The following is a 23,827-nucleotide window of genomic DNA, read 5'->3' as shown; positions in this document are numbered from 1 at the left end:
GGCCCCCAGAATGTGGGAGCTAAAGGAGACAGCGCGGCAACCAAGGGGCAGAGAGGTGTGGGGAGGGGCAGGGGAGCCCTGGCTCTCAGGCATCAGTGCTGTGTGGTATGACCAGGTCACCACCACTGCTGCCCCCAGGGAACCCAGCAGCGTGTAGGGGAGGCTCGTACCCTGACAGGGCCCTGCTTTTCTGCAGTGGGGTTTTTTCCCGGGTTGCTTGGAGTTGCTGCTTGCCCTTCTCTAAAGTTATACACAACGTAATAGTTCAAAGTGAATTTGGGTGAACTTGCAAATTGAATTTTAGCTCCACTAAAAAGTTTCTGTCCCCATTTCAGCGGCAGCTGACCCAAGCTGAGCACCAGCCATGCTGTCCCACTTGGAGTGGAATGGGTGTGTGCTCGGGTCCCTGGAACAGTTGCTGGATAGAACATGTCTGTTCAGAGCAGGAATGGGGCTTTCTGCGTATTGTAGGACACTGCTCCCAGAGGCCCGGCTTGGAACATTCTGCCATTCACTCACCTGACTGCCCATTTCCACACTCTTTAAAGCACAGATGAGGGATGACAAAGGTTGCCTTTAGAAAGGGAGCAGTTAATTTTCTAAAGTAGCAATGGTTAAGGAAAGCTATCTCTTGCTTTTAAAATAAATTACGTTAATCTGCTGCCCCCACTCTTGGGTAATGGGTGGTTTTAATCCCATGTATTGGGAGTGCCCTAAAATTCATCTCTCAACTTGGGTTTTCCCTAAGTGAGGGAGACAATACTGTAGTTACATGAGCAGAAATACTGAGTGTGGCCATGGACGTCTCATTCCAACACTTATGATCTGGAGAAATGGAGTTGATGTTTTTGAAGTTAGCATGTAACCCTAACTTGCAACAAGGTGAACGTTAAACATCATTAAAGATATCATTCAGTTCACAACACACAGGTGTTCTGTGTGTTACAGCCAAGGCATTTTGCTGAGGTTTCTGGAAATGTCTTCAGCCAGCTTTTTTAGAGTTCTTTAAACATGATATTAAAACACTCCACGGTTTCTAGTGCAGTTACTGAATTGGTTTGAGGTTTCAGTTTGCATCATGGTTGGCTTCCTGGCAGGTGTCTGCCGCCTCTGGAGACCAGGGCTTAGTTCCTGGTGCCTGCCTGGTGTCAGCCTCCTGCCTGCGTGCCTCCAGCGAGCACCCTAGGCCTGCTGTGCCTTTTCATTCCATCCCCACCCCACCCCCTCGCTGCTTCCCCAAGATAAAGGGCCTCCACTGATTTTTATTGAACCTGACTGACCTATTGCAACCCTGCGGGCAAGATGCTGCAGACCTGTGAGCTAAGTCTAATGAGTGAAACTGAGTTGTTAAAAACAGATTTTCAAACACTAAGGTAGTGACTACTTGGGTGTATAGACCTGATCTGATGACATAGTACATGTATAATTAAAAGCAAAGTTTCCTGGACAGATAAAAACTAGCTGTCACCTTTGTTCCTGTCTTGTTAGATATTGCCATTGTTTATAGTGCATTTTTAAGATCCAGCTCCAACAGGAGTGAGTGTTTTGGGGTGCGGTTGTGGGTGAGGAGGCAGGGCTTGGCAGTGTTGCCAAGGAGGGGGTCCTGTGGCTGGACCACATCTAGCAAGGGGTAGGCAGGGGCCGTGAGGTTAGAAGGGTCCTAAGGTGAAAATACAGGATTTGCCTTTACTTAGTTACCATTAAAATGATGGTTAGGAAAGAACACATGGAAATCTTGAAAGTCGGGGCGAATATCTGTTAACAGTGACACCATTTTTTGAAAGTCGGGGCGAGTATCTGTTAACAGTGACACCATTTTTTGGACCCATGTAGTACTGTTGCAAGTTTTGTAAAAAATGGAAAGAATTGTACTTCTCTGGGAAGTTGGGAAGACTTGCAGCCCTGAGGCTGCTGCTTGATGGACTGGCTGCTGGGGAGGGCTGGCACCCGCTGCCAACGTGGCCAAGCCTGGCAGCACATGCGGGGCATCCTGCACGACCAAGCTGGGGCAGGCTGTTGAATCAGGCCTTATTTGTAGAGTCTTGGCTCTTTACTGAGCTTTCAGACTTACCTCATTTATTGAAAGCAGTCAGTAAGACGACGGTGGAGGAGTGTGGTTTTATTTTCCACCCCTGGGTAAAACTGAAGTGCTCTTGGGAGCATCTGTCACATTCTCCCATTTAGGCCTTTGGGAGTTTTGGAGGCTTGCTGCTGCAAAGGGGAAAAGCCTTTCCCCAGGAGGTGCCTTGTTTACTTGATCACCCGAGGTAGCTCCCAGGCACTTGCCTGTAGAGCTGAGATGTCCTCTGCCGTCCTGGGGTCCTCACGGGGGCCCCCTATTCCCCAGGTGTTTCACTCTTTGCCCCACTAGCTGGATCCCTGCCCTGGCATGTGGTGCACCTCAACGAGCGCTGTCCCCTGGCCATCTTTCCCGTGGCACGCCATCTGTCCCCCGCTCGAGGGCCTTTGGGCTCTGACGATATCACACGGGGTTATAAGGTGATTGATTTTCTACTGGCATAGAAAGCTTTTTGTGCAAGTTGAGGGGGTTTGATGTCTTTGAGCTTTTAATTATAATCCTTGTTTGGATTAATACTTCACTTAATGGAATCACAGCCTGAGGGTTGTGAATGGACACATTCCTGTAACAGCATTGCTGCGTTCTCAGCTTCTCACTCTTCGCGTAAAGGTGTGGCTGCTCTTCCCGTGGTTCAGGTATATGCCAGCTTTCCATATTTTTATTAATGGCATCGCCTCCAATGGACTCCAGTCTGGAAGGACAACGAAGTGAGATGTGTAAACCCCACCCACCGGGCTAAGAGAACCTGTTTTACCCTTCTAAATGATCTTTTTCACTGAAGTTTACAAAAAGTTTGCACTTGAATTAATAATGATAGTGCTGTTCTAAATCTGCCTTTTAAAAAGTGATAATAGGAAATTGTCCTTCAGTTTTGAAGCTTAGCTAGTGCTCAAGTCAAGCCTTTAATAACTAGAGTTTGCTGGTTGAAGGTAAAAGATGTAATAATAAAGCATTTTTCTTTCTGAAATAAAATGTAGTCACCATCATAAATGCTGCTGGCGGTCCTCCCTTACACTCCTCTAACATTAACATTTTACAAATCCTTTTCTCTGTGTATGCTATTCAGTAATGCCAGGTGGGCACTTACAGGTTTAAGAGTAAGTCTGCTTTTTAGAGTCAGGTGGCAGCACCCCGCGGTGTCCCCTCACTCAGCGCCTGTGTTTCTCCTTTGTAGCCCCAAAGGAAGACAGGAGGTCTGAGGAGAAAGCGGCAGCCACGGCAGCCTCAAAGAAAACAGCCCCTCCAGGCTCCACGGTGGGCAAGCAGCCTGCACCTAGAAACCTCGTGCCAAAGAAATCTTTTGCTAATGTGGCAGCAGCCACACCAGCCATTAAAAAGCCACCCTCAGGTTTCAAGGGCACCATCCCCAAGAGGCCATGGCTCTCCGCTACCCCATCGAGTGGTGCTTCATCTGCCAGGCAGGCCGGACCAGCACCTGCAGTGGCGACGGCTGCCTCCAAGAAGTTCACCGGCTCCGCTGCTTTGGTGGGAGCCATAAGGAAGCCAGTGGTACCTTCTGTTCCAACAGCCTCGCCAGCCCCAGGACGCCTCGGGGCTATGAGTGCCACACCGTCGCAGCCAAATTCACAAATCCGGCAAAATATCAGACGCTCCTTAAAAGAGATTTTGTGGAAAAGGTGGGCTGTTCTGCTTGATTTCTTACCCATTAAAATGGAAGGGCTTTCATTAGAGTGTGGCTGCAGGATTGCCTCACTGTTCAAAAAGTTTAATATACACAAGTGTCTTATGTAGTTCTTTTTTTTTATTCCGTTCAGAGTCAATGACAGCGATGACTTAATCATGACAGAAAACGAAGTAGGAAAAATTGCCCTCCATATTGAGAAGGAGATGTTTAACTTGTTTCAAGTTACAGATAATCGCTACAAGAGCAAATATCGCAGCATCATGTTCAACCTGAAGGACCCTAAAAATCAGGTGTGTGCCTGGTGTCAGTGCGTTGGAGTATTCCTGTTCTGTTCGCTGGGCGCTAAAGGGATAAACCAATATTTTGAGATGTTTGTGCCCTTTCCAGGAAAGCTGAAACGTTTCTTTCTCCTCGGTGACCCTTCTGCCAGCCCACGTATTGTTGTATAGGCATTGGGGGTCCTGGAAGCCCCTTCCCTGCCCTGCCTTAACTAGGGTTGTGTCTGCTTCCTGGCTTCCCTGAAGTCCACCTTTTATCACCAGATTAGTCTCCTCTAAACATTGCTGTAAAGTTACAAGCCAGTCACTTCACTGGGCTGCAAAATAAAGTCCAATTCTTTATCCCAGTATATGAGGGTGTCCATATTCTGGCCTCAGACAGCCTTTTCCACCTTATTTTCTCATATTCCTCATCAGCCGAGTGAGCCTGATGGTTTGGGCTGCTTGAGTGAGCTCTCACCACTTGGAGCAGGGGCTGCTCACGCCCAGGTTGTGGGATCAGTCCTTCCTCACTGCAGCATGGGCCATGCTACGAGGACAGAAGCTCCAGCTGGGAGGGATAGGCTGCCTGCCTGGTGGCCTCTTGTTGCCGGGCTGACAGCCTTCCGGTGTTCTCTCTCCATCGGCCTCCAAGCTCCTCCCTGTTTAGAATTTTAGGATATTGAAATACCCCGACTTTGCATCTCACCATTGAACAGCCCCAAACAGAAGTGATTTCTTCCTTCCTTTGTTCCTGACACTACCTTTTTGACTTGTGTCCACCTTGTGTACATAATTGTTTTTCCTGAGGTGTTGTGTGTGGTTTTTTTTAGCAGAGCCAGTGCAGCACAGGCTGTGAAACCCACTGTTGAACCTTATTACCTGTGCTCTCTGGGCTCCCATTTGCTCACAGCAGGGATATCCCGGGGCGCACTCTCATAAGGCCATTTGGGGAGTTAGGTCACACCCTGCAGGGAGGGCTCTGCCTGGTGCCACACACAAGTGGGCCCTGAGGGCCTTTGTCCTGTGCCCGCTAAACTGGGCAGCTCTGTTTTCCATAAGCTCTCTGTATTGACAGATACAGGAATATTATTTGAGTAAATGAAAAATACTTGTTTATAGGGACTCTTCCATCGTGTTCTGCGTGAGGAAATCTCTTTGGCGAAACTTGTGAGACTGAAGCCAGAAGAACTTGTATCTAAAGAGCTTTCCACGTGGAAAGAGAGGCCAGCAAGATCTGTGAGTGCTGAGGGGCACCTGCGAAGGCACCCAGGACTCGAGTTTAATAGAAATAAATTCATAGACAGCTGCATGAGCGATGCTTTCCTCCTAGAAAACAAGGCCTAAGCTCTGTTTCATCTTTTTCATTTCAGGTGATGGAGTCCAGAACTAAACTGCACAATGAAAGCAAGAAGACGGCCCCCAGGCAGGAGGCCATACCCGATCTGGAGGACTCTCCGCCAGTGTCGGATTCAGAGGTAAGCATTTGGGAGTTTTTATGTTCACCGAGAGTAGACTAATCCATCCCAAACGTTTTGAGGTTATCTTCAATTATTGGGCAGGACACTGAGCTTACAGCAGGTGTATGTCATTGTGGCATTCCTCAGTCCTTGTGTTCGGTGGTCCTTTTTTCTCCCCCGTGGGTCTCAGTCCCATGAGACTGCTTTTGTTGGGTGGTGTTAATTTGGAGCTGAGTTTGGAAAAGAAACGACTTCACTTTTTTTCTTTTTCTTTTAGGAACAGCAAGAGTCAGCACGTGCTGTCCCTGAGAAGAGCACAACGCCACTCCTCGACGTCTTCAGCAGCATGTTGAAAGACACCACCAGTCAGCACCGCGCACACCTCTTCGATCTCAACTGTAAAATTTGCACAGGTGAGCACAGTTTAGGGGATGGAGCCTTGGAGCTGAGACTAAACTTGATTTTGTTAAAAATCACTGAACCTTCTAAAAGCAACCGCATGTAAGCTTAAACACGCAGAAAGGCCAGAATGATTTCCTGCCCTGCCTTTAGAGTATTGCTTTCGGCTTTGTGTGAGAAACACCCGTGTGCCGGCTAGGTTTCTCACAGAGCCTTTCCTCGCCTTCTTCAGGCCAGGTTCCCTCTGCAGAAGATGAGCCAGCTCCGAAAAAACAAAAATTGTCAGCTTCTGTTAAGAAAGAAGACTTAAAATCGAAGCATGACAGCTCTGCACCTGACCCAGCTCCTGATTCAGCTGATGAGGTGATGCCGGAGGCTGTGCCTGAAGTTGCCTCTGAGCCAGGCCTAGAAAGTGCTTCTCATCCAAACGTGGACAGAACGTATTTCCCTGGGCCTCCAGGAGATGGCCATCCCGAGCCCTCCCCGCTGGAAGACCTGTCCCCCTGCCCAGCCTCCTGTGGGAGCGGGGTGGTCAGCACCGTCACAGTGTCCGGCCGGGACCCCAGGACCGCTCCGAGCAGTTCATGCACAGCCGTGGCCTCCGCAGCATCCCGCCCAGACAGCACCCACATGGTGGAAGCCAGACAGGATGTGCCGAAGCCTGTCTTGACTTCTGTGATGGTGCCCAAGTCCATACTAGCTAAGCCATCCTCATCTCCTGACCCAAGATACTTGTCAGTTCCTCCGTCACCAAATATCAGGTGCGTACTTCAGGTGTGGTCTGAACAAGCCAAACTTTTTTTTAGATTAACAAAAGGAAAGATAACTGGTGATTAAATAGTTGAACTCGGAAATGTAACCTGAAATACAGCTTCACTCTTTCATCTTTTAAAAAGCTGCAGTTGTAGGGTGCCTTATTGTCCTTTTGGAAGTGGAGATCTTAGAAATTTACATTTAAATTTGTGCTCATCCAGTTTTGTTGCCTATTCACTTTATTTTTCTTTAACCAAAATGGCTGTATCATTTTAATTAAAGTAAGTAATTGGCAAAAGTAAGCTACCAAAAACGTAAAACTTGCAAGAGTTCACTTTTGCTTTTACATATAAAGTCTCTGTACTCTTGAAGCTGGGCACAGTGGCTCACACCTCTCATCCCAGCATGTGCTTGAGCCCAGGAGTTTGAAACCAGCCTGAGCAACATGGCAAAACCCCATCTCTACAAAAAAGACAAAAATTAGCCAGGCGTGGTAATGCACGCCTGTAGTCCCAGCTACTTGAAAGGCTGAGGTGGGAGGATCACCTGAGCCTGGGAGGCGGAGACCGCAGCCAGCCATGTTGCACCACTGCACTCCAGCCTGCATGACACAATGAGATCCAGTCTCAAAGAAGAAAAGGCTTTCTACTTTTGAAATTCTCATTACACAGAGAGACATTGACTTTTTTTTATGGTTTTGTTTTATAGCACTTCAGAATCGCGTTCCCCTCCAGAAGGAGACACGACCCTCTTTTTGTCTCGACTCAGCACCATTTGGAAAGGATTTATTAACATGCAGAGTGTGGCAAAATTTGTCACTAAGGCGTATCCCGTCTCTGGGTGTTTCGATTACCTCAGCGAGGTTAGAACCAAGAAAATGCGTGTGCGTGTGTGTGTCTTTCATAGGAGTTTCTAAACTAGAGTCAAACACATGACTTTCTGCCTTAATTCAGGAGGTAGGAGAGAAACAGAAATGCGTGACACTCTTGCAACTGGCTGTCTGGATGCAGAAACGCCTCTAAACGCAAAGTGGCGATGGCCGTGATGAGTCCACAGGTTCAGCAGTTTGGACAGGGTCAGAAGTGTGAGCCTGCAGTCTGGCCTCTCAGTGATCAGTTTCGCTGGGGCACTGACCAGGTGGCTGTGCGCACAGCCACCAGCACAGCCAGGTGTTCGGAGCCTGCTTTACACACACCTGGCCACATGCCGGGTGGCACATGTGGCCAGGCCTTTTAGTTTTCAGAATTAACCAGAAAACAGCACTAGCATTTATGACTTTAATGCAAGGAGTCACCCTAGCTCATATGTGAATCGTTACTTTCTGTGTATGTACATAAAGACAGCGTAGAAGTGTTGGGCAGTAATTTGTAAACATAATCTTGTTTGGCAGAAGGTTGGCATCACACCCCCCTTGGATCTGGTCACTTGGAATCCTGGATTTAATACATTTAATACAAGTGTGACTCTTTTCCTTGGAATAGTTGTAGTCTTCTTGAATCTTGGGTAGTATGGTGCCTTCACATGACTGCATTCATCTTTTTGTGACTACTACAGTTCAAAGTGATTTACGCAAAGTACTTTTTGTTTAGGATTTGCCTGACACAATTCACATTGGTGGGAGGATCGCACCGAAGACAGTTTGGGATTATGTTGGCAAACTCAAGTCTTCTGTGTCTAAGGTACCTGCTTATAGTATAAATTTTGCAACCATGGAAAATTGTGTTTATTTAAACACATCTTTTTTTAACCTCTGGTTTTGATGGGTTAACACTTAAAATGTTAGCCTGTAGCTTACTAGATATTTCCAGGTGAATGTTAAAAATTAAGTTTTGCAGTGAGCCGAGATCGCACCACTGCACTCCAGCCTAGGAGACAGAGCAAGACTGTCTCAAAAAAAAAAAAAAAGTTTATATAGTTGTATTACTGTGTGAAGGTGTTTGAGTATACAGTGGTAGAAGTTTGTTTCTGATTTATTATAATGTATGTGCAGTTAAATTGTAGTAAGAAATATATAAGTTTTATTTTCTTGTTTTTTTATGATTGAAGGAGCAGAAGGTGTCTTTTGCAGGGGTGATCAGGCTCAGGGCACTCAACCTGGGCTCTTGAACGGTCCTGGTTTTCTGGGACCCCCTGAGATTTAGCTACAGCTGTGTGTGTCTGTCTGTGGTTTTCTCTGGGGAATCTCTGTAGTCTTCATCAGGTTCACGAAAGGGCTAGACGCTGTCGTCTAGTTTAACCCTCCTCTAGGGAGGGGCACAGACAGCCATTGCAGATCATGCAGCTGGTTCCTCGTGACCGGGGCCATCGCGCATGTAGGAAAAGCCGGCTCTGCTCCAGACACTGCTGGGCTCACATGTCACGCGAATTGCCTCACTGAGACAGGAGCTCTGTGAGATCGTGGCTGTGAGTAGGAGAGATTTGACAAGGTTTCCTGTTGAAAGCAGGATGTGAATCGGGCGTGTGATGCCTGAGCCGCATTTTCTTTATGAGTGCTTCCCACTCTTCCATTGCAGGAGCTCTGTCTGATCCGATTCCACCCCGCCACAGAGGAAGAGGAGGTCGCCTATATCTCTCTCTACTCCTATTTTAGCAGCCGTGGCCGCTTTGGTGTTGTAGCTAATAACAACAGGCACGTCAAGGACCTCTACCTGATCCCGCTGAGCGCCCAGGACCCTGTTCCATCCAAACTCTTGCCCTTTGAAGGACCAGGTAAGCGCCAGCTTTCTGGGTGGAGGTGAGGCCCCCCTGCACCTGCACCTCTCCTCCCACTGACGTGCCCTGCTGAGTCCTGACCAGCCCAGGGCTCTCTAGGAGCAGGAGTTAGGAGCACAGACGCAGTGGTTAGCAATAGGATTCATCTTTGAGGGCGTAGGACTGTGGCACGAGAAGTACCCCTGATTCACAGCATAAATTGTCTTAGGAGAGTTTTTTAGAGAGGGTCTGCAACCAGCTCATCTTGGTCTCAGGTCAGAGAAGACTCAGTGTCCAGGAGCCCGAGGCTCAGCCAGAAAGGGAGGTGACACTCCCAGCGGCCCTGCTCTTTCCTCTAGATAGACTCGGGAGCCAGCACACACCAGGAAGTGGCTCCATCAGGGGTCACTTCTCTAACAGGGATGGATTTCCAGGAGACTTAAAAATAATGACATAGAAAACTATTTCTAGAAATAATTATTTTAAAATCTGCGGCTCAAATTGTAATGGGTTCATTCATCTTTGGCAAGCTACTTTGTGTTTGCACATTCCTTGGAAAGTACTGTATTTAAAGAATAATGTACAAATAGCCTAAAATACATCTTCTTTGTCAAGGGTTGAGGGTGATTCCAGGGGCCATGTGCTCTGTTAGTGACCAGCTCTTTCATAGCCCCTTAGAAGAAGCTGATGTGACTTCAGTTAGGGATTAGTATCTGATGCCCAACTGAAGGGTCTCCTTGGCCATGCAGTCCCCAGAGGATTGGTGTTCTCTAAAAGTGGGTATGTGGATCACACAGTGTCCTCTAAAGTGCTTCGTCATAAAGGCAGGTGCTATCTGGACCCTGTGCCTCAGTGCCCTCTGTCCCTGTCACCAGGCCTTGGCGGGTGTTCCTGCCATAATTGTGCAGGGTGCTCCCACCCACACCCCTCATGCCGCACCCTAGCTAGCTGGGGTCCTGTAGGGGCCACTCCACATCTTGGGCGGGACTTCTGTCGCCCCAGGCACAGCGCATGTTCCTACTGGAGCCCATTCTTCACAGCTGGAGTGGGCTCGGCCCATGTCTGTGTTGTGGAATTACATGTCCATAAAGGGATTGGTTGGTATCAGTAATTTCGTGGTTAAATATTTGCTGGCATGGTGCATTAAATTATTTTAGTGCCAGATAAATTTTTAAAAGCAAAGTGCTTTAGTGTGTCCCCTCAAATCCTACTTGGGATAAAGAGATGCCACCTAATGGGTGACAGAAAGGACCCTGGTAGAGGTTCTTGGTGTTGCTTGTGAAGAGCTCTGGCCAGCTCCACGTGACCAGGGGGAGGAAAAGCCCGGCCCTCCTGGAGGTGAAGACCGAGAAGCTGACCTCTCCGCACCTGTGACGACCCACTGGTCAGCTGCAAGTGCGACAGTGTGTGCAGTCAGTGCAGACACTGCAGCACCTCAGCGCCTCCCTACTGGGGTGGAAAGAGCACTTTTTCTTTACAGAAACATGATTCATAGATAGCGAGCCTCCCCTTTTTAAAAAAATTGAAGCAATATTTGATCCTTTTTTGAGCTCCTCTTCCTACTGCATCTCCAAACTTGGAGCTATCAGGTGAGCACAGGTTGTAGGGTGTTGAGCGAGCCCCGGCGCATGCCGGGCACGGGGGCAGTGACGGGGCCCAGGGAGGCCACCAGAGGAGCGGCGCCCCCATTCTCCCCACAGCAAGGGCTGGCTGTGCAGGTGCAGCCCCGGGGCAGAGGGAGAAGATAGGTCTCCCAGCACCTCCCAGATGGCACCAGGACAAGGAGGGCTGGGCTGGGGTCACTCACCTTGTCTGCTGAGTGCGATGGCGCCAACCACCCACACTGTCAGCTCCGCGACCAGCTGGGGGAACGTCACACTCGCCCATCAAGGCACTTGCTGAGGCCACGACGCCGCCTGACGGGGACACACAAAAGCCCCGGGGACTTTGATCCACGATAAAGAGCAGAGGCGTCTGGGTAAAGTAACACAGGGCGAGGGACTTTAGAAAAGTAACAGCTAGTGAAACCTTTCCATACACTTCAGAAATGTTTTAACTTAAGAGTTCAGTATAATGTTAAATTCTCCTGATGTCCTTGTTGACATGAATACATGTGCGTGAAATCTCACACACTTCCATGGTCACTGAACAGCCTTGACCCTGGGCCAGGCCATCGGGCACTTGGCCCGCTTCACGTACTGATTACTTGACTTGGCGTTTTCTAGATATAAACATATACATGTGTGTCTTGGCTTTGTGGTGTAAATGTGTAGTGCGTGTGCATGCGTGTGTGTGTGTAAGGCTAGGTCCTGGCACGTTTCCCCTGTCTCAGCGCACCCTGTCCTCACGGAGCTAGCCCAGAAGCCCTTGGACAGCACAGGCCACACCTGAGGGTGCTGATGGTGGTGACTCCACAGAGCTGTGGTCAGGGGTGAGTGTGTGCTGCGCGGCTTGGAGTCACGCCCCCAGAAGTGCTGGGCGAGGGTCTGCAGGACCCAGCTCCATTCCAGAACCTCAGTTCTCTGCAGCACATGCAGCGCAGGCCTGAAGGAGACTTGGCGCCCCAGCCTTGAGCTGCCCGTCTGCATCAGGGCACTGATGTGGGAGCATCTTCCCCTGGGGATGTTAAGGAGAAGGTCCTGTTGGGGTAGAGATTCACGCAGAAAAGAGTGACTGACTCGTCCATGTGCCTCAGTTTATATCACACAATTGCAGGTGTCCGTGCCTCCCACACGTGGGGACCTAGTGGGTTTTGACAACGTAGTGTCCGGTCCCAGCCCCCCTCAGTGCTTGCTGTTCACACTTAAGCAAGTGAAGGCCTGAAGGTGCCCAGCTGTGCCCTCCGGGGAAACCAAGTCACCCGCCCCATCAGCACTTGGCCCTTGTTGGGCAGTGAGAGTGGAGCTGCCCCCGCAGCACCCTCGGGAGCCATGCAGTACCCTCGGGAGCCCTGCTGTTCACAGCAGTAGCTGGATCTCCCTGAGGACATTTGTCCTTGCATATCTTAATGATTTGTCCACAAAAACACCGGGTTGTCTTCCTCTGCGCCTGTGCCCCGCAGTGGGGGCACTCTCTGTAACTCAGCATCACTGGGGGGGCAGCTGGGAGGCCTGGGTCCAGGTGACCTTCTCCACCTAGATGTTCACCCCACTCGGTTCCAGCTTTACCAACAGGGCCCCCCGCAGGGACTTGGGGTCGTAGAGTCCCGGCCTGTCTCAGGGCCTTGTTCATGGAACGGAGATGAGTCGGGTTGAAAGCTCATCATGTAGGGTTCTGTGCGGGGCCCTTACAGGACTGGACCGCAGCCAAGATGCCTGCCTGTTAACCATGCCTAACCCCCGTCATTTCCGCATGAAGTCGCAGGCCTTGGAGCCTTGGTCTGAAACGCCTGTCGAGTAACCTCGGTCCATAAACATGGGTGCACAGTCTGTTCTCCCCAAGTACAGGGTAAGAGGAAACACTGCCCTCTGTAGCTGCTCGAATGGAAAGGGCTCTTTTCTCTGAGGTCTTCTTTATACATTAGAAAGCTCTTCTGGGAAGAATGTTTGAATCCATAGTGTCTTTCTTTATTCACTTTTAACTGCTTTCTGAATTAGCTGAGAAATTCTGACTTGAAATACTGTCAGGTAAGCATTTCTTCAGTTTTCATGTGTGTATGTAACAGTAGCTTTGCATGGAAATTGTAATCAGAGTCAAATACAGTATTGAATGGAATGTACTGCCTTCTCCTCCTAAATCAATAAACATATTTCATGGAAACTGGTCCTTGTTTGTTTGAATTGGAACCATTTGGTGGCTCCAAATGGTTGGAGCCTGGTCACCTATCCTAGGCCCCCGTTTGCTTTCCGTAAGCCAGCACAGCGCACCCTAGTGGTGTCCCCAGCTCTGCAGCCCACCCAGCAGCTGCTGGAGCTGATACAGTGCAGGCTGGTGCTGCCTTGGGGCCCTTCTCGGCACCCCGGCACCCAGAAGAAGATGGACGTCGCTCTCCTCTTACCTGAGACGTGCTGGACCCAGTGGCTTTGTGCAGGTCTTAGGGATTCCCAGTTGGAACGAGGGAGGGTCTGTGTGTGTGTGAGTGGGTGTGTTTGGTGGGTTGGGGGAAGTCACTTCTTCCCACCTTAATTGCCAAGTCTTTCTATCCAAGTCATACTTCAGAACCCTTGTTGATTAACTTCCACACAGTTTCTGTTCCAGCAGGTGTGAACATTTTGTTTTGACAGATGCAGACCATTGAGAGAGTTTTCATTTTAAATCACTGATAGTGGGATGTGCTAGGTGGGTTTAGGGGTAAAGGCCTCATTGTATAGTTTGGGGTTGGGAGGAGTCAGGTTTCGGGTGGTTCATTTAGTAAGAAGGAGCGTCTTCCTGCAGCCTCAGGTTCAGTACCAAGGGCGCTTCCTGCACCCTGAGAAGCAGGTGGTTCCCTTTGCCAGCTGCCTTGTCCCCCAGTCCCTGTTGTGACACACCTGGACACAGATTCTGGTTTTGGTCTTGGCCCACACAGCTTTTCGAATACACCCTTTATCTTCAGTTTCTTGAGTTCTTTTCCTGTGCATGTGGTCTGATTCTGACCACTGAGTCCAGACCCCTCCATCATGAATATGCAGAGAACACAGACATGGTGCTAAAAAGGCCTGTTTGCTTGCACATGATATGCCCTGAAGAAAGCCATTTGCCTTCTGGCCTTTCAGAGGGTGTTGGGGGAACGTCCACACCCTTGTTACAGGCCTGATCAGTGCCCTTCAGTGGAAGTGCAGGGCATGTTTAGCCGCACCTGGTGTCTCCGGCCCCTGGTTGCTTTATGAACTGAGGCCCTCAGTAGCCCTCAGGAGGAAGGTGGGTAAGTAAGCCTACCGTGCCCTGTGCCACCCGCGACCTGGCTGGTGCCAGCTTCGTGCAGGCCTCAGTCTCTGCACCTTCCCGGGGCACACTCCCTTCCAGGGCTCACACACACCACGGGGCAGCTGCCGAGGGGAGGGGCTAGCCTGGGAACAGCCCCTGGGCAACCTCGACTGCCCCTCCTGAGGTGGGGGCTCTGTGACCTTTCGACCTTACTGGTCTGTGGACATGCCAGGCAGTGGCAGGCACACCCTTTCCTCCATGGGAAGATGGCTCCCAAGGTCCAGCCAGGTGAACTGCACTGCTCCTTCCATGAAGAGTTATTTCCAAGGCGCCGGCCACATTTTACATATTGATGCAACCATAATAACAAACATGAGTTGGGTGACAAGATTTGACTGTTTCACAACGGGTGTGCCTTTTTGGACAGCCCAATTTAAATTTTAAATGGCGGGGAAATTCAGAACGAACACCCATCTGACTGCAGCTTTCTCTGTTCAGTCACCAGTGTTTGCAGATGAGAGCACCAAGAGCTGGGAGCATTTACACGTGCCAGCTGCGTGTTTGATGCCGATCTCCAGATGGTTGCTGTTTTCAAGACTAAAGAATCTTGCCAGGGCTGGGATATACTAATTATTTTTTTCATTAACAAGCAAGTTAGCCATTAAAAGTTTGAATTGGAGTGACACACCATGAGCAGGGATCATGTAACAATGATGTTGTACATCACACTGCCACCCTAACAGGCCTTTAGAAGCTGAGTGTCTCCCTTGGGTGGCATGTCCCCTCTGTGTCAGAGTCAGCACTAGGCTCCCCCAGGTGACTTCCCCACAGGAAGCCCCACAAGCCCTACTGCCCGGGGTCCTTCCCGAGGCCTAGCCCGTGCCTGTGTCTGCTCCCTGTGTCAGGTTCTGCAGGCAGAGGGCCTGGCTTACAGAGCCCGGCTTACAGGAACTCAGCCTGAGCCTCAGTGCCCTTCCCACCAGGGCGTGGTGGGCTCTGCAGATGTATGGTCCAGGAAGGCCATAATAGCCAATTTCATAACCAACCGTACCCAAAAAGTGGATTTGAGTAAGCTATGTAATAGCTTATTCAGTAAAAAGATAGCTATTGTGGTGAGAGAAGTACTATTTTAAAATATGTTTAATTCATGTTAATCAGAACATGAACTTGACAGGTTTGCTGAGCAGCAGAGCTCAGCTGTGCCCTTCGGTGTGGCCCGGCTGGTTTTCCTGCTTCCCTCCTCCTCTGCCCACCCAGCCCTTTCACTGGCACCGTGCTACTATCCGGGGGACAGAGAATGAAGAGGAAGTGGAGGTGAGGTGCTGGGATACCTTACCCCTCCTGCTCGAATCTCAGCTCTGTCCAGCAGACTGTGAAGGAAGAGTCCTTTGGCCCTCTCTCCAGGAAGGAGGAAGCATCCCATGGAGCAGGCTGGTCCTGACTCAGTCTGGCAGGCCTGGTATTCCTCCCTTCACCCATCTTCCATGCTCAGCCTGTCCATCAATTCCTTAGTGGAATTTAGAGAGATTAACAACAAATGTATTTAGAACTACATGGCGGTGCCTGTCCAAACAACTACCAGAAGCAGTCTGTGATGATCTTTAACATCACCGGCAGCACGGGAAGTCATACTGGTTTTCATTGTAAGGGGAAGAAAATCTGTAGTGTGAGCACCTTTTGTATACCACAGTCACGTTAAATTATCTGTACTGTTGAGTTGTTACGATTTAATCTCACATTGTTACGTCGCTGCCGCTGAAATGTCCCACCCACGTGTATCACTTTCCCTCAGCTCCTGTTTTGGGATGTGGGTTTTTATATTCCCCTTTGGCATTCTCGATTGATTGTGATTGTGGGGAGGGTCGTTACTGGAATGTTAGTACTCCTGATCGAAGTTACCACAACTTACAACGTGGGGAATATCTTTGAAGAATTTTTTTTTTTAACTAATACTGTGCCTTAAAACCCCCAGTGTGCGTCGTCCACCTGCTCTGCTCTTTGCCACCTGTTTGCTGAGCACCTGGGTGCTTTACGTGAGCACAGTGTCTGTCCTGTGTTTACAAAGACATGAGCCTTAGGGAGTCTTTGATATGTTAATGCTCACTGAATTTCTAAACCCAAAACATTTATTTTATCTTTTTTTCCAAGAGAGTCTTACTCCGTCGCCCAGGCTGGAGTTCAGTGGCACGATCTCGGCTCACTGCAACCTCTGCCTCACAGGTTCGAGCAATTCTCCTGCCTCAAGCCTCCTGAGTAGCTGGGACTACAGGCACACGCCACCACGCCTGGCTAATTTTTTTTTTGTTTTGTTTTGGTTTTTTTGAGACACAGTCTCACTCTGTCACCCAGGCTGGAGTGCAGTGGCGGGATCTCGGCTCACTGCAACCTCCACCTCCTGGGTTCAAGCGATTTCTCCTGCCTCAGCCTCCTGAGTAGCTGGGACTACAGGTGTGTGCCACCACACCCAGTTAATTTTTGTATTTTTAGTAGAGACGGGGTTTCACCATGTTGGTCAGGATAGTCTTGATCTCTTGACCTCATGATCCGCCCACCTCAGCCTCCCAAAGTGCTGGGATTACAGGTGTGAGCCACCGCACCCAGCCCAATTTTTGTATTCTTAGTAGTGACGGGGTTTCACCATGTTGGCCAGACTGGTCTCAAACTCTTGACTTCGTGATCCACCCGCCTTGGCCTCCCAAAGTGCTGGAATTACAGGCGTGAGCCACCATGCCCAGTCCAAAGCATTTATTTTAGCCATTTCATTTAATGCCATTTTTCCTGTCTAGTTGTAATTCTGACACCAGAGACTAATGGATGACCTCATGGCTTGTGCTTTATTGATTATTATGACTTTATTGATAATTTAATATCAGTATATTTAGAGTAATTATGTGTTGCAACTCCTAAGTTAAAGACAAAAAGGGGGCCAGGTGTGGTGGCTCACACCTGTAATCCCAGCACTTTGGGAGGCCGAGGCAGGTGGATCACCTGAGGTCAGGAGTTCGAGACCAGCCTGGCCAACATGGTGAAACCGCTTATCTACTAAAAACACAAAAATTAGCCAGGCATGGTGGTGCATGCCTGTAATCCCAGCTACTCAGGAGGCTGAGACAGGAGAATTCTCCTGAACCTGCAAAGCAGAGGTTATAGTGAGCCGAGGTTGCGCCACTGTGCTCCAGCCTAGGCAACAGAGCGAGACTCCATCTCAAAAAAAAAAAAGGCTGTTTGTTAGCTTCCTGGCAGTGGCACGAGGGGAAGAGCATAGCTGAGCTGTTGTGTTGAGGGCATGTGCGACAATGCCCTTTTCACCCCTGCAGGCCCACACCTCGGCCTCCTTCCTCTCCACACTACTGCTCTAGCATTACAGATAATTTATTTAAAATATGTAACAAATTCCGACGATTGGGATGAATTCCCTTGTGGATTGGGCCTTCGGTTCCATGGTTGGGACGAGGGGTTAGTCGCCCCCTTCACATGGCTGCGGGAGGACTGGGTTGGTGCATTCCTGGCTCGGTGTGTTCCCAGCTGGTTCTCGGGGCAGTGCGTTCCCGGGGCGGTGCGTTCCCGGGGCGGTGCGTTCCCGGGGCGGTGCGTTCCTGGGGCGGAATCGTCCAGGCTTTTGCAACTGTCTTGACACTTGATTTTATTTTGCCACAGAATGGCTTATTTCTGTCTGTTAAACGTTCCCCGTGAAAGCCCTTAATAAAATTCACCTCTAAAGGGTAAAAGCTGGATTTAGATTCTGAAATTTGCACAAATATTTTGTTTTTCAGGTCTTGAGTCACCACGTCCGAATATAATTCTTGGGTTAGTAATCTGCCAAAAAATAAAACGTCCCGCAAACAGTGGAGAGTTAGACAAGATGGACGAAAAGCGGACCCGACTTCAGCAAGAAGAAGCGGAGGTTCCGGCCTATCCAAAAGTAACCACAGCCCCGCAGTCCGAAAAGAAGCCCTCCAAGTATCCACTCTACTCTGCAGACGCGGCTGTCAGCACCACACCTCCTGGGTCGCCGCCCCCTCCGCCCCCTCTTCCAGAACCACCGGTGCTAAAAGTGCTGTCATCCCTCAAACCTGCAGCCACCAGCCCAGCCACAGCTGCCACAACAGCAGCAGCAGCCTCCACGGCAGCTTCCTCCACCGTTTCGTCTGCTTCCAAAACAGCATCACCGCTGGAGCACATCCTGCAGACTCTCTTTGGAAAGAAGAAGTCATTCGACCCCTCCGCCAGAGAGCCTCCCGGGTCCACCGCAGGTCTCCCCCAGGAGCCCAAAACCACAGCGGAGGACGGGGTGCCGGCGCCTCCGCTGTTAGATCCGATTGTCCAGCAGTTCGGTCAGTTCTCAAAAGATAAGGCTCTAGAGGAAGAGGAGGACGACAGGCCATACGACCCCGAGGAGGAGTACGACCCTGAGAGGGCCTTCGACACTCAGCTTGTGGAGCGAGGGCGGCGCCACGAGGTGGAAAGGGCTCCTGAAGCAGCTGCAGCCGAGCGGGAAGAGGTGGCCTATGACCCCGAGGATGAGACCATCTTAGAAGAAGCGAAAGTCACTGTTGATGACTTGCCCAACAGGATGTGTGCTGACGTGAGAAGGAACTCCATGGAGAGGCCTGCCGAGCCGGTGGCCGGGGCTGCCACGCCTTCCCTGGTGGAACAACAGAAGATGCTAGAAGAGCTGAACAAACAGATCGAGGAGCAGAAGAGACAGCTGGAGGAGCAAGAAGAAGCTCTCAGGCAGCAGAGGGCCGCCGTCGGGGTCTCCATGGCCCACTTCTCGGTGTCGGACGCCTTGATGTCTCCACCACCAAAGTCGTCCTTGCCCAAGGCGGAGCTGTTCCAGCAAGAGCAGCAGTCTGCAGACAAGCCCGCCTCACTGCCCCCCGCCAGCCAGGCGTCAAACCACAGAGACCCCCGGCAGGCGAGGCGCCTAGCCGCTGAGACCGGTGAGGGGGAGGGGGAGCCTCCCTCCAGGCTCTCGGCACGTGGTGCCCAGGGTGCCCTGCCCGAGAGAGATGCTTCCAGGGGCGGCCTTGTGGGCCAGGCGCCCATGCCAGTCCCTGAGGAAAAGGAGCCAGCCTCTTCCCCCTGGGCTTCGGGCGAAAAGCCCCCAGCGGGGTCCGAGCAGGACGGCTGGAAGGCAGAGCCTGGGGAGGGCACCCGCCCCGCCACAGTTGGAGACAGCTCGGCCAGGCCTGCGCGGAGGGTGCTGCTGCCCACACCGCCCTGCGGCGCCCTGCAGCCCGGCTTCCCGCTGCAGCACGACGGTGAGAGGGACCCTTTCACCAGCCCGGGGTTCGTGTCGCAGGACAAGGCTCTCGGCCCAGCCCAGTATGAGGACCCAAGAAATCTTCATTCTGCTGGAAGGAGCAGCAGCCCTGCAGGTGAAACAGAGGGGAACAGAGAGCCACAGGCCAGACCCGGCGAGGGCACCGCCCCGCTCCCCCCACCAGGACAGAAAGTGGGGGGCTCTCAGCCCCCGTTTCAGGGTCAGCGGGAACCTGGACCTCATGCTTTGGGGATGTCAGGGCTTCACGGCCCCAATTTCCCGGGACCGAGGGGGCCAGCGCCTCCGTTTCCAGAAGAGAATATTGCTTCTAACGATGGGCCACGAGGGCCTCCGCCAGCCAGATTCGGAGCCCAGAAGGGGCCCATCCCTTCCTTATTCTCGGGGCAACATGGGCCACCTCCTTATGGGGACAGCAGAGGCCCCTCACCCTCTTACCTTGGTGGACCACGAGGAGTGGCACCATCCCAATTTGAAGAACGCAAGGATCCCCATGGGGAGAAAAGGGAGTTCCAGGACGCCCCGTATAACGAGGTGACGGGCGCCCCCGCCCAGTTTGAAGGGACAGAGCAAGCCCCGTTTCTGGGAAGCAGAGGCGGCGCGCCTTTCCAGTTCGGAGGCCAGAGAAGGCCGCTGCTGTCTCAGCTGAAAGGCCCCCGAGGCGGCCCCCCTCCCTCTCAGTTTGGAGGTCAGAGAGGACCACCCCCTGGTCATTTCGTGGGCCCAAGAGGGCCCCATCCTAGTCAGTTTGAAACTGCCCGGGGCCCTCATCCCAACCAGTTTGAAGGACCCAGAGGCCAAGCGCCTAACTTTATGCCAGGTCCCAGGGGCATTCAGCCTCAGCAGTTCGAAGACCAGAGGGTCCATTCACCACCAAGATTCACAAACCAAAGGGCGCCTGCACCCCTGCAGTTTGGTGGACTACGGGGGTCTGCACCCTTTTCTGAAAAAAATGAGCAGACCCCTTCGCGATTTCACTTCCAGGGCCAGGCCCCGCAGGTGATGAAGCCGGGCCCCAGGCCCTTGCTGGAGCTTCCCAGCCACCCCCCGCAGCACCGGAAGGACCGCTGGGAGGAGGCCGGGCCGCCCTCCGCGCTCTCCTCCAGTGCGCCCGGACAGGGCCCCGAGGCCGACGGACAATGGGCATCGGCCGACTTCCGAGAGGGGAAAGGCCACGAATACAGAAACCAGACTTTCGAAGGGAGGCAGAGAGAGCGGTTTGACGCGGGGCCCAAAGAGAAGCCGCTGGAGGAGCCCGACGCCCAGGGCCGGGCGTCCGAGGACAGGAGGAGAGAGCGCGAGCGCGGCCGCAACTGGAGCCGAGAGCGGGACTGGGACCGGGCCCGGGAGTGGGACCGACACCGGGACAAGGACTCCAGCCGGGACTGGGACAGAAACCGGGAGAGGAGCGCCAACCGCGACCGAGAGCGCGAGGCCGACCGGGGCAAGGAGTGGGATCGCAGTCGGGAGCGGAGCAGGAACCGAGAGCGCGAGCGAGACCGGAGGCGCGACCGGGACCGGTCCCGGAGCAGAGAGCGGGACCGAGACAAGGCCAGGGACAGGGAGCGGGGCCGCGACCGCAAGGACCGGAGCAAGAGCAAAGAGAGCGCTCGGGACCCGAAGCCCGAGGCCTCGAGGGCCTCCGATGCTGGCACCGCCTCGCAGGCCTAGACGCCCCGGCCGAGCAGAGACCCTTTTTAAAGCCACGTTCGTAAGATGCGTTGAACAAATAGCTTTGGAAATAGCCACGATCTTAGATTCAGGATGGAATATTCTGGACTTAAACATTACTGTAATTTTGTGTAAATGGTTTCTTACAAGATTTCACATCTTTACAATTCTGATGCTTTTTTAAAAAAACTAAACTTTAATATTTCCATTTAAAATTAAAGAAATGGGAAATTGCCTACAGAGCATATTGCTTTTCAGATCATAGTTATCTTTTCCAATAACTTTATTGTAAATTTTAAGGGAGTTTCATTGGACCCTAGAGCCACACCTTCACTGACATCTCATCTGTTTGTGTTTCCAAAAGCTGCTTTTACAAGTCTTAGCCGCTGTCCCGGAGGCCGGTGTGGGCGTGACCTGCAGGCGTCCCCCCTGCGGCTAGGCTACGGGAGAAGTGTTAGTAGCTTGTATCTGGAGTCTTGAGAAACACAAACCTTATAAATGCATCTTTCTTTTGTCATAAAATTTGAATTACAGTTTTCAACTGGGAAACAAAAACACATTTCTTAGTGTGCTCAGATTTTATATATCACCTTATCAATTTTTTCAAAAACATGATTTAAAGCAACATCTGTCTTGGTATAATTGTTGCATTTTAAATAACAATTTATTGGAAAATGTTAAGTTTTACCAGCCTAAAAAAAAGTAACAAACCAATTAAGTGTACTTTGGGGGCGGGTAGGAGTCCTTGATTTGAATAATCAGGAGTTTTGTTCGTCCAATTTCACCTTCTGAGCAGTTCTTCTGTATCCCGGGAAAAGTACACTCAGCCCCAAACTGGTATTTGTCAGACGATACATTTAAAAGTTTGTCCTTGAAAGTGGAACAATACTTGTATAAAGTCTGAGATGGGAAATAGTGATTATTAGCTCAAGAACTGCAAATGAGATAGGAAGCTGTTCACTGTGAAACAGTCTCTTGCTTGTCGTGTATTTTTCGAGTACTTCTGAAGTGTGAAGTAAAAAAATCTGGCTAATTTATTTGTACAAATACACTTTGATAATTTTTTATATTTTCATAAACTTTTACAGATGTAAAATTAAAGAACTTCACTTGTTCTTTGGAGTCTGTTATTCCATTGTACGTCACTACAGATTTTTCACTTTATAGCACAGATTTTTTAAGTTAAGAAAACATTGAGAATGTATCAGTTTGAGATGTTTGGTGTTGAAAGCCAAGTGTCCATAGGTTAAATTACATTAAAGTAGGTGTCACGTTCCAACATCTAGTATGATGAGAAGGTTTTGTTTGTTTATAAAGCAAATTTTTCTAATTTAAATACACAAATGTAAAAATCAAGTGTGTTTCTTTAGTTTACTTGATAGAGATTCCTGTAAATTGTATTTTATATTGCGGAGGCTTATATCACTGTACATGAGAACATGGAACGACCTAGGTTTTGTTACTTGCAGTAGAATAAACAGCTACAGGAAGTTTCTGTCTCGGGTCTTCATCAGCCATTTTCTAACGCGGAGAAGTTAGGGGTCGTGCACGGACGCCCTGGCCACCCAGTTTCTTGTTGCTGGTTTGCCTAGGCGTGGGCAGGAGTGCCCTTTGGACCCCTCCCTGAACTCATGCTGAGCCCAGGGTGAGACTGGCCGGGTGCGGGTCCCCACATCCTTCCGTCACGGGGCAGCTGTCTCGCTCCCTGTGGGGACCCAGCACCATCCAGCTCTGGAGAGCTGGGCAGGAAGGTCGGGAGGAGGGACTCACCCCCTTCAGACCCTCTCCTGGGGCTGTCTGAGTGTGAGCCCGAGACCACTGCGACAGCCTCAACTGCGGTGAAGGAGTCTCATGGTTGGGGAGTGAGCCCCGAAGCCCCAGCCCATCCAGGCTGCAGCAGAGTGTGCACCCGCTGACTGCCGGGCGTGCTGCTGCTGAGGATGCAGGTGGGCAGGTGGGGTTGGCGGCCAGACCCAGCAGTGCCAGTGGAGGAGACACGGTGGCCCACGTGCCTGCACACAGCGCGGCTGCAGGGACAGGCTCGGGGAGCTGGCGCCTGGCCTGCGAGCTTCCTCTGGTCGCCTGTGGGCCAGAGCTTGGCTTCCGAACAAGTATATGGGTCCACAGCCCAGCCATGAGCAGACGCCGGTGGGACGTTCCCACGCAGACCAGTGCAGGCCCCTTGGCCAAGTGTCTGGTGGGGCAGCAACAGCTCTGACCAGCCTCCTCCAACAGCTCCAGACCGTGACCTGTGCAGCCAAAGGGCTCACTGTGTGGAAACATGGCGAGAAAGACCTAGCTCCAGTCTGCCCCTGGGTTTGGCCGCGGCCCGGTCAGCCACACCAAGCAGGGAAAGGCCCAGGCCCCGGAGCCCTGGCACCCACAGGCCCACAAGGCACCACGGGGTCACTGAGCTGTAGCTCCCTGTTCTAGCACAGAGGCCAAGGCAGCTGTCGGGGGAAAATGGAAAGAGCCATCTCACTCGAGAACTTGGCACGGGGGCCTCCAACAGGCGGTAACACCCAAAGCAGCCAGCACCCTTCCTGCCTGCCCCCCACACCAGGCATCAGCGAGTCCCAGGGAGGAGGTGGCAGTGGGGACCGTGGCTGTGGCTGAGCTCAGGGGGCCTAACCAGAAGGGGAGAAAAGACAAGACCACATGAGACATGCCCAGACAGACAGTGACCTCAGCCCTTAGTGGCAGGGCAGGGCCAGTGAACAGGCTGAGCCAGGGTGAGACTGG

At 51.3% G+C, this 23,827-nt stretch overlaps 1 protein-coding gene and 1 long non-coding RNA gene across 3 annotated transcripts in view; one reads left to right on the top strand and one right to left on the bottom strand.

Annotated features, from left to right (window-relative positions):
* DIDO1 (death inducer-obliterator 1) overlaps nt 1-22,575 on the top strand; it is a 60,585-nt gene extending 38,010 nt beyond the window's left edge. The window contains exons 7-16 of one of the 2 annotated variants that reach the window (XM_054541395.2): nt 3,255-3,717; nt 3,856-4,015; nt 5,105-5,221; nt 5,356-5,460; nt 5,720-5,855; nt 6,074-6,602; nt 7,303-7,456; nt 8,184-8,273; nt 9,108-9,303; nt 17,904-22,575. In XM_054541395.2, the coding sequence (XP_054397370.1) occupies nt 3,255-3,717; nt 3,856-4,015; nt 5,105-5,221; nt 5,356-5,460; nt 5,720-5,855; nt 6,074-6,602; nt 7,303-7,456; nt 8,184-8,273; nt 9,108-9,303; nt 17,904-21,085 (5,132 nt within the window). In that variant the 3' untranslated portion in view covers nt 21,086-22,575. 2 annotated transcript variants of the gene reach the window in all.
* LOC129052254 (uncharacterized) overlaps nt 2,106-23,827 on the bottom strand; it is a 37,112-nt gene continuing 15,390 nt past the window's right edge. Inside the window, exons 2-4 of the long non-coding RNA XR_008517215.1 lie at nt 15,467-15,637; nt 11,093-11,259; nt 2,106-2,771 (exon numbers count right to left, since the gene is read on the bottom strand). This is a non-coding gene — a long non-coding RNA (uncharacterized LOC129052254). The remainder of the gene's footprint in view (nt 2,772-11,092; nt 11,260-15,466; nt 15,638-23,827) is intronic.

Source organism: Pongo abelii, chromosome 21 (genome assembly GCF_028885655.2).
Source record: "Pongo abelii isolate AG06213 chromosome 21, NHGRI_mPonAbe1-v2.0_pri, whole genome shotgun sequence".
In the NCBI taxonomy this organism is placed as follows: domain Eukaryota; kingdom Metazoa; phylum Chordata; class Mammalia; order Primates; family Hominidae; genus Pongo; species Pongo abelii.
Note: the sequence above shows the minus strand (reverse complement) of the source record. Positions and strands in the feature narration are given on the sequence as shown.